The 13,213-nt window shown below is 40.6% G+C and overlaps 2 protein-coding genes across 2 annotated transcripts; both read left to right on the top strand.

Moving 5' to 3' along the window:
• Positions 1-4,237: 4,237 nt before the first annotated feature.
• LOC110323416 (interferon alpha-12-like) lies at positions 4,238-5,024 on the top strand. The gene has a single exon (XM_021200627.1). It carries the CDS (start codon positions 4,300-4,302, stop codon positions 4,870-4,872), a length of 573 nt encoding a protein of 190 aa, XP_021056286.1. The 5' UTR covers positions 4,238-4,299; the 3' UTR covers positions 4,873-5,024.
• A 4,832-nt stretch (positions 5,025-9,856) lies between these two features.
• LOC110323303 (interferon alpha-1-like) lies at positions 9,857-12,686 on the top strand (the record flags this gene model as incomplete). Its single annotated transcript, XM_021200449.1, has 2 exons — positions 9,857-9,879; positions 12,260-12,686. Coding segments are annotated over exons 1-2 (450 nt in total), but the record flags the coding sequence as incomplete, so codon positions are not given.
• Positions 12,687-13,213: the final 527 nt, after the last annotated feature.

Genomic DNA, 13,213 nt, shown 5'->3' with positions numbered 1-13,213 from the left:
TTCCCTTCAGAATTCTGTTTCCTGGCACAGTTTCCTTCATACTAAAATAGGCCTTTCTCTGGAAGAACCTACTTCAGTTTGGAAGACTCCATTCCCCTCAATTCTCATCGGAGAGAAAAATCCTCCTAGGTCCACACAGGTGGAAGTTCTCTGAACAAGGAGGGGTCTGTGTGCAGTTCCCTAAGTAGCAATTTGACAATCAAACACACATAGTTTTAATCAGTACATAAACCATTAAGAATGCATTGTGAAACTGAGACAACCAACCCCTGAGCTAGGAATGCTGTAAAATAGCATCTGAATGCACAGAAGAGATTGTCAACCTGCCAGTTGTTGCTCAGCCTACAATCCATTAGCCAATTTGAGTTCTGAAGGACATGTGAAAGAAGACAATGTACATCTGTATGTAGAGCTGCCAAGGAAACCCTAGAGCTTCATCATTTCCTTCTTAAGAGTAAGCAGTCAAATGCAAATTTTTCCCTGATGTCTGGTCCTGCCTCTTGACTCCATGGTCAGGAGAAAGTTGTTACTGTCTCTCTGAATGAGGAACATGCTCACATGAGTGTTGTCTGAGTCCTCACAAGAAGCACAAGAATAAATAAAGGACTTCAGATATTATAGGGACAGATACTTGTACTCTGTGTATTTGGGGGATAATCAAGTGATACCAGGTAACCTGCAGTTCTTGTTATTCACATAGACTCTGGGTAGAGGAATTGTCATTATTGGATAAACTTGGCTATCTGTGTGACTGCTTAATATTTATTAGATATGAACTCCTTTAATTTTCCCTTTGTGGTTATTTTAAACCTAATTTCCATCATTTTATGATTATATAACAAAAATCCTATGCAATGACTCCAGAAATAACTTTCCTCAGAAACTATATATTGTTATACTGTGTTTCATATCTTAGATTTAATAACTTGCTTTTGTTCAACAGAATTTGGGAACTTGAGACAGGAATAGAAGTGGGGTGAGGAGAGCAAGTACTGAGCTATTATTCCTGCACACGTGACCAGACTTTAGTCAATGCACACCCAGTCCACACAGAAACATCTGGTCCATTTGAGAAGGATCCTAAGAGTCAGGGAGTATCATACAGTTGTCCATGAGGCTATATCTGTGTATAGTAATGCCATGTAAGCTGCAGATGGCAAAGTTTGTCAAGCTTTGGGATTGAGAGTGTGAAAATGGCCATATCCAGGTCTCTGTGTCTGCTATTCCTGAATTGCAGTGACCAGTACCCACTGATGTAGAGCAGGACACAGTAACATCTTAGCTAAGAGAGGCAGTCCACCCAATGATCTGGCCAACATCTAGTGAAATCAGTGAGTTTGAAGGTCAGTGTGAGGTGAGGAAGGTGTCAGGTAGAGAGGGATAGAGAAGGGTACCTGACACCCACCTCTGCCTTCCATATACAAATGCACTTGCACAGGACAGCACATCTAAATGCACACACACACACACACACACACACACAGAGAGAGAGAGAGAGAGAGAGAGAGAGAGAGAGAGAGAGAGAGAGAGAGAGTTGTTTCATGGGGCAAACACTTGTAGAGCGCTAGAACTTCATGGAGACTGGCTAGTGCAGAATACAAGCTGCTATGAGATGTTGAGAGGCTAGAACTGCTTCTATTGTCATTTGGAACAAATATTTTTATGAATGATGAACCATACTACAGTATCCTGTGCTTAAGGATGAACACACAAGGTAATTGAAATAAGCATAAAAATTAGGTATGATTTTGACAGTACTTACAACAGCTCTGGAGAAGTATATGACTATCACACCCAGTTAGGGAGCCTGGTTAGTGCCATATTGCCTAAACAGTGTAGTCTTTGACACAAATGGACAGTGAGCCTTCAGTGTGGAACCAGAGTTAAAGCACTGAGCAACTCTGTATGTGCTTATGAACACAGACAGGCAAGCTAACATCTTACCAATGACCATGGTTTAATATCAGATAATTGTGTTTGTAAAACCAAAGTAACATCTTTATACAATTTGCCTGAGTAATGGCATCCTTTGTCACACTGAAGTTTTTTAGCTCTGAGACCTTCCTGTTGGCGACTGCTGGCCTTGGTGTTTCTGCTTTCAGCATACTGTGCAGAAAGTCCTCACACTTGCCAATGAGCTGAAGCCTATTTGCCACTTTCTCTTCTGTCATATTCAGTGTACCATGTCATATAACATCCAGTTGTTATATTGTATTAGCTTGTAAAAATATCCGTATTGTACATGAACACTTGTGTGCTTGCATTTGCATGTGCACACAAAGGGACCAGATGTCAATCAATGTCAGGTTTTTACTTTTGTCACTGTGTACCACATTTTCTGTGCCAGGTTCTCTCACTTAAGCAAGGCCTCACTTTCTCAGCTCAATGGGCTGGCCTTTGAAAATGTGATTGCTATTCTTTGTTGTCTACTTGACTACATGTACCATTACCTAAACCCCCGAAGGTAGGGCACACCTGTGAGGTAGTTTCTTTTAATTTGTAGAGGAAAGATCCACTTCAAGATGAGAAGACACAACAGTATTCTTGATATTTGAGATAAAAAGACTCACCTCAACCTGAGCCATGCTTTCCACTGGAAGCCTATATACATATACGAAGGGAGGAAGCTTTTCCTTCCTATTTGCCTCTATGTTCTCCACTTGCTAGCATGTTAGAGTCCACTTCTTTTGGATTCTCACATATACTCAATACCAGTTAAGAGTCCACCCTTGAACAGGCTTTAATATGGATTCCGAGAAAACAATCAAGTGTTTCTGCATTTACTAAAAGCATGTTCTGGACTTGGAAAAGTCCCCATTACCTATTTTATTTATTAAACAAGTCTCCAAAGATTTACAATATTTGTGTTTGAAAAAATAATAGCCACAGTAATTTTCAGGAAAGAGAGGTAACAAACAATTACATTGATATTGAACTTGAATAAAAGGGGGACTTTGTTGTTCGCTTAAGGAAATGAATTAAGTCAGACAAGGAGTTTAGTTCTTCAGTTTCATGGGATGGAATAAAAAAAATTATGACTGGTTATGCTTGATTTTCAATGTGTTAAATGACACAAAGATAAAAGGAAGGGAAATGAGGGTCTCTCAGCAGACATTGTGATGCTATTCATTGTAAAGTGGGATTATAAATCAATCTATATTTCCTTTGTAAGATTCTTTGTAGTAACAAAAGTGTGTGAGCCTGGTAGATTTCTGGGAGGAAAAGCAGAGTGCTGAATTGCTTGAAAAGGATTTGAAATCGATAGTCAGAGACACAGGTCATGTACAAATATAACAAATAAAATCAGAATAACTCCCTATGCAATGAAGTAGAAAACCAGTGAAGAGGTCCTATAAAGACAGAAAAGAAATCATAGGATTGAAGAATTCAATATGTCAAAGAAAAATGCAGAGGTTCACAGACCACATGAGTTGCCTTTGTCACAAATGAGTAAGTGTGTGAATGTGTTTGTGTTTGTGTGTGTGTGTGTGTGTGTGTGTGAGAGAGAGAGAGAGAGAGAGAGAGAGAGAGAGAGAGAGAGAGAGAGAATGCTCAAGCTTGCCATATTGTGAATATTCTGATGAGGGTTCCTGGGATGTATTGGTTCTCTACTGTAACTGTGGGTGCTAGGAATCACACTCAACTCCTCTAGTTTAACAGCAAGCCTTGTTATACCCTGTATCTGCATAATTGGATTAAAAATCATTGGATAGATAGCTTATATATAGTGATTATTAAATTAAGTTTTATATAAATGTATATTACTCAGTTTTATGACTTTAAATATTGGGAAAATTTAAAGTATATCTTTTCTTCAGTGTACTTTAATTTATTAAAATTTACAACATCCCCTACATTATGATATAAATATCTTTGTAAGAGATATAAATAAAAAATCACTTTTAGAATGAAATTCAATAACTTTTATGGAATATTTTACAGAAAAATTTGTCTTACAATACATTGGTAAGTTTCAAATAAAGACTTTATCTACGGTGTAACAGATTAGAAATTAATCATAGAAAAAGAAAACTGGTAAAACAGTTTTTGACGTGGAGCAGTGAAAGAGGAAGCAACAGTGAAAACAAAAATGGTTCAGAAAAATACCCAGACCCAAGCAGAGAATGTGGTAAAGAAAGGGAAAAGACCAGTGGGGAGTAAGGGGAGGGCATTGGGAAAATGAAAATTAGTGTTTGCCCTACTTAAGACACATCCACCCAGGATGGTCTTCAGAGAGCCTAGAGGGGAAGGATCAGGACCAAACAGCCCAGAAGACCAGAAGCATTGGCAACATTCACCATGGCTAGGCTCTGTGCTTTCCTGATGGTCCTGGTGGTGTTGAGCTACTGGTCAACCTGCTCTCTAGGATGTGACCTTCCTCAAACTCATAACCTCAGGAACAAAAGAGCTTTGACACTCCTGGTAAAAATGAAGAGACTCCCCCCTCTCTCCTGCCTGAAGGACAGAAAGGACTTTAGATTCCCCCAGGAGAAGGTGGATGCCCAGCAGATCAAGAAGGCTCAAGCCATCCCTGTCCTGAGTGAACTGACCCAGCAGGTCCTGAACATCTTCACATCAAAGGAGTCATCTGCTGCTTGGAATGCAACCCTCCTAGACTCATTCTGCAATGACCTCCACCAGCATCTCAGTGACCTGCAAGGCTGTCTGATGCAGCAGCTGGGAATGCAGAAAAGTCCCCTGACCCAGGAAGACTCCCAGATGGCTGTGAGGAAATACTTCCACAGGATCACTGTGTACCTGAGAGAGAAGAAACACAGCCCCTGTGCCTGGGAGGTGGTCAGAGCAGAAGTCTGGAGAGCCCTGTCTTTCTCAGCCAAGTTGCTGGAAAGACTGAGTCAGGAGGAGGAATGAGTCCTGAGACAAAATGGAGAGGACTGTCATACACTAGGACACTGAACCTCTCTGCTCAAATTCTGGCATCTCAAAAATATCAGTCATTTTTGCATGAATTGAAAAAAGTTGCCTAGATGTTTCAGTAGTAATATACATTACTATGTCTATCTGTAAAGCCACTTATTCTTCCATTCCATTTGTTTATTTATTTGTATATTCCTTCATTTATTCATCTATTTATTTTTCATTCATTTGCTTATTTATATATGTATTTATTTAATTATTAAAGTAAATTATGTAGTATATATTGCATCATAATTTTGTACAGTTATACTTTTCTATAAATTATTACTAAATGAATCTTCATTAATTTGTTCATTCTTTAATTCTTAATTAACTTTTAATTCTTTTGTAGTGCCTCAGGATGCACTGCAAATATCTTCCTTGAGTTTTAGACTTGGATAATTCATTCTGAGAATGTGACTGATAGTGTCTGTCACTTAGCATCACACATTGTGCTAGAGACAGTGAGAAACAACCAGCAGTAGAGGCTCAGGGTCATCACCTGAGCGCTGGCTCTCGCGGGATCAATGACATAGACATCCTCATCCATTTGTATTGACCATCATTTAGTTGTTTGATCCTCATTTGGTTGTATCGATCCCCTCATCCTGGGTTTTAATGGTAGAGCAGGATGGATGCTCTGTGGGAGAGCTTCTCCTGAGTATTGCTAACAGGACAGCACTCAGAGGAGATAAGGAATTCATAAGTGGAGGGAGTCAGACCCTGGGGGTCCAGGGAACTTCCTAGCTCTGACCGACTAGCAACCAGATCAGTCCTGAAGCTCAGACTGACTAACAACCAGATTGCTTCTTTATTTACACAGGTTTCACAGAAGGTAGAGAGACTCATGATTATCTAAGAAGTACAAATTATGGGTTTGATTTTTTCATTATATGTCCATGGTCAAATTTTCAGACCCAATTAGAAAATACAGCCAGAACAGATTTTACTTCTATTATCAGGCCTATATAGGGGTAGGGAGGGACCTAAAAAGGAAACCATATAGGGGTAGGGAGGGACCTAAAAAGGAAAGGGGATGCGGAGGCACAGCAGAGAGGGGAACATGATCTGGTATTGGGTGGGGAAAAGGACTGAAATCCCTGAGGGCCAGCAGAAAGAATGGAAACATGCAACCTTGTGAGGTAGGAGGTTGGGGGACCCTCCAGAATGCACCAGAGACCTGGGAGGTGAGAGACACTCAGGATTCAAAGGGAGGGACCTTAGATGAAATGCCCGACAGTAGGGAGAGGGAACTTATAGAGCCCACCTCCAGCAGGAATTCAGGACATCCAATGAGGGGCATCCCACAGTCACAACTCTGACCCATAATTCTTCCTGTCTGAAAGAACTGCAGAGATGGAAATGGGGAGAATCCTGAGAAAAAGGTCCAGAGACAGGCCCAAAGTGGGATCCATCTCAAGGGGAGGTCTCCAGGCCTGACACTATTACTGAGACTATGGAGTGCCTTCAAAACAGGGCCTATCATGACTGTCCTCTGAAAGACCCAATGAGGAGCTGAAAGAGTCAGGTGCAGATATTTGCATCCATCCAATGGACAGAAGCAGCTAACCCCTGTTGTTGAATTAGTGAAAAACTGGAAGAAGCTGAGGAGGAGAGCAACCCTGTAGGAGGACCAGCAGTCTCAATTAACCTGGACCTCTGAGATCTCTCAGACAGTGGACCACCAATCAGGCAGCATACACCAGCTGATAGGAGGCCCCCAACACATATACAGCAGAGGACTGCCAGGTCTGGATTTAGTCAGAGAAGATGCACCTAACCCTCAAGAGACTGGAGGCCCCAGAGAGTTTAGAGGCCTGGTGGGGTGGGCATGAGGGGGAGTGTAGGGACATCCTCATGGAGACATGGGGGGCAGGGAGGAGGTAGGGGACTTGGAACAGCAGGAGGATGGACCTGGAGGGGAATAAAATCTGGAGTTTAAGATAGATAGATAGATAGACAGACAGACAGACAGACAGACAGACAGACGAGCAAACCCATTCATTATATGACAATCTGCTTTTAAGCTGACAGTGTGTGCAGTCCGGAAGCACTCCCACACAAACATAAAGTACTTGAACTACTCTTTTTATGAACGGCAAACACAAATACCTAATTTCTTTTACAATATGTTTCATCATCTACACTATAAAGTAGGAAGCATTTGTTTTATTTAGTCTACCTTACTTACTGTGTTCTATTCCCCCGCGGATGCACCCCGTATGGTTCACTATCTTTAAACTAAATTTTTAGAGAGAGCTCTGAGAGTAGTGTAAAAGGAATCCTAGAATATGTCACCCATTCTCTTGGCCAGTCAGAGTTTGTTAAATGTTCCTGTTCCTCCTGCACCAATTATATTATTTGAGTTTGCTCAGCGGCAGATACCCCAAGAAGATTCATGGAGTAATGGCCTCATCCAACTATATGCTCATCTGTGCTTAATGGTGTCCAGGGCAAAAGGAAGGCTTCCAAATAGGGCCAGGTAACATTTATTTTAGGATTTTCCTTAAAAGACTCCGACATAATTTTCTCAGGAAAAGACATAAAATGATTCATAATGCAGAAAGTCCCCAAGAATGCAGCACACAGAGACCAAGACCCAAAACTGAGGGATACAATGGCAGTAACTGCAGCATTAGATTCAGCTTGCGGAATTGTGCTTCCTGACTCTTGCCATGTCCGGTGGATAAGGCTGTGTCAGTGCTCCACAGAGAAGGTTATGATAGGAAAATAGCAGTCTGCACCCTGTCTCCCGTATCTACAGAATGCACAATATGTCTGATACAGAAAGAGAATTTGCATTCAGTGCAAATATATAGATCCAGAAGCCAAATAGAGCTATGAAAAATGTAATGTTTATGTGTACATATAATGTATCATACATGGTTGACCCCCACATTGCTTTTCACCAAAACAGAAGACCATTAAGTCCATAGGAAATGCATGAAATAAACGAGTTAAGAACAGAGAAAACAAATGAGTACTTGTTATCCATGAGCATGTTCAATGTCCATGTATGTATGCCTGTATGTACATGAGTACAGGGCCATTTACTGGAGCATGGGTCGCCTGTTAATGACCCAATACCTTCACTCCCTCTGACAAGAGATCTCAGTTGCCAATAGGTACTCATTTCGGGGTAGAACTTCCTGACTTCCTCTCAGCTTAAAGAAGGGATATTGATTGTCTGGCTTGAAGTAGTTAGATCTTCTGTTCCGCAGTCATAGCCATGGTCAGTTCATATGGTCAGTTCATATGCGCAAGTGTCCTCTTGTATCATGAACACACTCTTGCTGTAGTTGTCCCCTCCCTCTGGCTCTTTCAATCTTCTGAATACCTTCTGAATCCTGAGCCTTAGGAGGAGGTTGTGTAATAGAGATGTCCTATTTAGGACTGATAACTCCTTCCATGGTCATTTCTGCATGCTGACCTGCTGACCTGTTGGTTCCTAATTTTTTTTAATTGGATATTTTCTTTATTTACATTTCAAATGTTATCCCTTTTCAGGTTGCCCCCTCTGGAAACCCCTATCCCCTCCCCCTCCCCCTGCCTCTATGAGGGTGCTCCCCCACCCACCTACTCCTGCCTTCCAGCCCTGGCATTTCCCTTCACTGGGACATCGAACACCCTCAAGCCCAAGGGCTGTTCCTCCCACTGATGTCCAACAAGGCCATCTCCTGCCAGATATGTGGCCAGAGCCATGGGTCCCTTCATGTGTACTCTTTGGTTGGTGGTCCAGTCCCGGGGAGCTCCAGGGGGTCTGGCTGGTTGACACTGTTGTTCCCCGCATGGAGCTGCAAATCTCCTCAGCTCCTTCAGTCCCTTCTCCAACTCCTCCATCAAGGACCCCGCTCTCAGTCCAATAGCTGGCTGCGAGCATCTGCCACTGTATTTGTCAGGTTCTGGCAGAGCCTCTCAGGAAACAGCCATATCAGGCTTTCATCAGCAAGGACTTCCTGGCATCTGCAATAGCATCCCGGTTTGGCGACTGTATATGGAATGGATCCCCAGGTGGGGCAGTCTCTGGATCTGCTGATGCCTCTTTTAAAATAGCCACCTAATTCAAAAGTAAGCTTCTCTGATGAGGGATGAGAGACGCAATAATCCATCACAAATACAGCTATGATTTCAGATCAGGTTTTAAGATACTTCCACTGTGGCTCATTTTCTTTCCATAGTGCTTCTGCTATTTACAACTTTCTGTTCCATATGTGTTTTAATATTGATGCTGTTGAAGTTGCATGCTAAAATTTTTATTGTGATGACACTGACTTTATAGAAGACTTTCAAATATGTAATCACTTTTATCAAATATTATTTTTGTAATGACTGTAGACCTTCTAAACCAATCATTGATATCATTATTGCTAATTTCCCTATTTTGATGACAGGTTTCTTTCTTTGGTTTCATTTCATGTGGAGGCATGATTTTAGCTCTGCCACACACCAACATTTGGATCTGCTTTTAGGAAAGTAGAAAAGAGAAACAAATTGTGGGAAGCAGAGAAAATTTATAGAGGAAGGTGGTTGCCTTCTTGTATTTGATTGTTTCACTCCACTAATATTTCTTCACTATGAAGTTAATGTAAACAAAAGCCCAATGTGCAGGCATCCACCATTGCACTATGTATGAAAATTCATACATAGTTGGAGAATGGAAAGCTCATCTTTCTGTCAGAGTAGGATGGACCTGACTGCCATTCATTTTTGCAGTTAGACAAAGAAGAAACCATGGTTATTCATCTGTCAGGAAAGATTTCCAGATAAATAATAGCCAAGCAACAGTACTGCTATGAGTGTCCTGTATGTTTACCTGATAAGTTCAGGTATATCAATAATTCATTGATTAAATGTTGATCATAAGATGGTATTTAGCTAGACAGCAAATACTTTTCAACTAAAATAATAATAAGACAAATTATGATATTTCTCCACCAATATGGACAACCCAGTGTTGTCTAGGTATTCTTGACACCCTGATATCCAAACTTGTGGATCACATGTGAAAACAAAATTATATCATATGTACAACTAGAGATAAGATCAATAATCTTCTAGGATTTATGAAACTAAAACCAAGAGGCTATGATTTCTAGTAAGAATTCTTGAGTTATTAATATATTTTGGAAACTAGCCCTGTCAGATGTGGAGTTGGTAAAAAATACGTTGCAATTGTTTTGTCCTATTGACAGTGTTTTTTGCGTTTTAGAACCTTTCAGTTTCATGAGGTCCCAATTATTAATTGTTAATCTTAGTGCTTCTGTTATTGGTGTTCTCTTCAGGAAGTTGTCTCCTGTGACAAGGCATTCAGAGCTTTTAGCCACTTTTTCTCATATAAGGTCCAGTGTATTTGATTTTATGTTGAGGTCTTTGATTCACTTGGACTTGAGTTTTGTGAAAGATGATAGGTATCAATCTGTTTGTATCCATCTACATGTTCACATTGAGTCACACAAGCACCATTTTTTGAAGATGCTTTTTTCCATTGTATAATTCTGGCTTATCAGGTGTCCATAAGTGTGTATGTATACTTCTGTGCCTTTGATTGGATACCATTAACGAACCTGTGTGTTTTTATGCCAATATCGCATGGTTTTTATTGCTATAGCTTTATAGTAGACCCTGATAGTGATACCTCTGGAAGTTCTATTATTGTACAGAATTGTTTAGATACCATTAGTTTATTGTTTTCTACATTTGAAGTTGTGTATTGTTCTTTCAGGGTCTGTAAAGAATTTTGCTGGAATCTTCATGAGGATTGCATTGATGCTGTAGGTTGATTTTAGTAAGAGGTCCAATTTTATTATGCCAGTCCTACCTATCTATTGGCATGGCAGATCTTTCCAATCTCCAAATTATTCTTCAGTTTCTTTCTTCAAAGAACTTTGGCTTCTTACTTTCCAATTTCTGTCGTCTTCATCTCTAGTTGCCTTTTTGTTTTAGTTAGACTTTCAAGTACTATATCAAACAGATATGAAGAGAGTGAATAGCCTTCCTTGTTCCTGATTTTATTGGAATTGCTATCAATTTCTCTCCATTTAATTTGGTGTTGGCTATAGTCTTGCTCTGCATTGCTTCTACTATGTATAGGTATGCCCCTTGAATAACTGCCTCTTCAAAACTTTTATCATGAAATACTGTTAAATTTTGTCAAAGGCCTCTTAAGTACCTATTGAGATGATCATGTATTTTTTTTATTATTTTAGTGTGTATATGCAGTGGATTACATCGACAGATTTTTACATGTTGAACCACCCTTGTATCTCTGAGATAAAGCCTACTTAATCATGACACATGATATTTTGATGTGCTCTAGATTTATGTTTGTGAATATTTTTGAGTACTTTTGTATCAATGGTCATGAGGAAAATTTGTCTAAAACTCTCTTACTTTGTTGAACCTTTGTGTGATTTGAGTATCAAGGTGACTCTGCCCTCACAAAAAAAAAATGAAATTGGCAATGTTCCTTCTGTTTGTGTTTCATGGAAGAATTTGAGGAGTATTAAGGTTAGCTCTTCTTTTGAAAATCTGGTAGAATTCTGAGCTAAGACTCAGGTACTGGGATTTTCCCCAACATTGGGAGACTTTTAATAACTTCTATTTCCCTGGTAGTTATAGGTCTATTTAAACTATTTATCTGATCTTGATTTAACTTTGGTAAGTGGTATCCATGTATAAAGTTGTCCATTTCTTTTAGACTTTCCAGTTTTGTGGAGTACAAGTTTTTGAACTATGACCTAAAGATATTTTGTATTTCCCCAGTTTTTGTTGTTATGTCCCCCTTTGTTGCCAGAAATATTTTTAAAAGTTGCACTATCCTGTGCTAGACCCAGCTACTCTCTGCCCCGGTGGTCTTGAGCCTCTATTCTAGTCCCATGCACCAGTCTTCTCAGGTCTGGTTTACCTGCCTCAGAACCGCTTGTACCTTCTCAGCCATCTGCCCCCTGCAGCTAGTTGTCACAAATCCCTTTAACCCAGTAAATCAAAACTCTTGAAGCTCATAATTAATCAGTCAGATTTATATACCATTAAATTCTCAGTTCACAACATGCCTACACTATAATTTCAGAGACAATTGATAATGGTATAAATTGCCCAACTAGATAAGACATATTGTCTTCTAATTATCCATCCCTTATAAGATATTCATAGCTACCTGTGTGAATTAAAGAAAGTGAAGAAAAAAATTGGAAAGAGAGGGGAGGGCATTCAGAAAATGGAAACTACTAGTTTTCACTATTTAAAACATTTATACCAGATGGTCTTCAGAGAACCTGGAGTGAAGGTTCAGGACCACACAGCCTAGAGTACCAGCAGCATTAGTAACATCCGAAGGGGCTAGGTCCTGTGCTTTACTGATAACCCTGGTGATGAGCTACTGGTCAATTTTCTCTCTAGGATGTGACCTGCCTCAGACACATAACCTCAGGAACAAGAGAGCCTTGATTCTCCTAGTTGAAATGAGGAGACTCTCCCCTCTCTCCTGCCTGAAGGACAGAAAGGACTTCGAATTCCCCCAGGAGAAGGTAGATGCCCAGCAGATTCAGAAGGCTCAAGCCATCCCTGTCCTGAGTGAACTGATCCAACAGATCCTGAACATCTTTAGCTCAAAGGACCCATTTGCAGCTTGGGAGGCAACCTTCCCAGACTCGTTTTGTGATTACCTCCACCAGCAACTCAATGACATGCAAGCTTGTCTGATGCAGCTGGTGGGGAGGCAGGAACATCCCTTGACTTTGGAAGACTCCCTGGTGGCCATGAAGAAATACTTTTTTTCTTCTTTTTTTTTTATTGGATATTTTCTTTATTTACATTTCAAATGTTATCTCCTTTCCTGGTTTCCCTTCTGAAAAACCCCTATCTCATCCCCCTTTCCCCCTGGTCACCAACTTCCCACTCCCACTTCCTGTCCCTGGTATTCCCCTACACTAGGGTATAAAGCCTTCACATAACCAAGGGCCTCTCCTCCCATTGGTGACCACAAGGCCATCCTCTGCTACATATGTGGCTGGAGCCATGGGTCTCCATGTATGTACTCTTTAGTTGGTGTTTTTTTGTCCCTGGGAGCTCTGGGGGTACTGGTTGGTTTATATTGTTGTTCCTTCTATGGGGCTGCAAACCTCTATAGCTCCTTGGATCCTTTCTCTATCTTTTCCATTGGGGACCCTGTGCTCAGTCCAATGGTTGGCTGCAAGCATCCACATCTGGTAGAGCCCCTCAGAAGACAACTATATCAGGCTCCTGTCAGCAAGCACTTGTTGGCATCCATATTAGTGTCTGGGTTTGGTGACTATAT

The sequence above is a fragment of the Mus pahari genome, chromosome 6, assembly GCF_900095145.1.
Source record: "Mus pahari chromosome 6, PAHARI_EIJ_v1.1, whole genome shotgun sequence".
NCBI lineage: Eukaryota > Metazoa > Chordata > Mammalia > Rodentia > Muridae > Mus > Mus pahari.
Note: the sequence above shows the minus strand (reverse complement) of the source record. Positions and strands in the feature narration are given on the sequence as shown.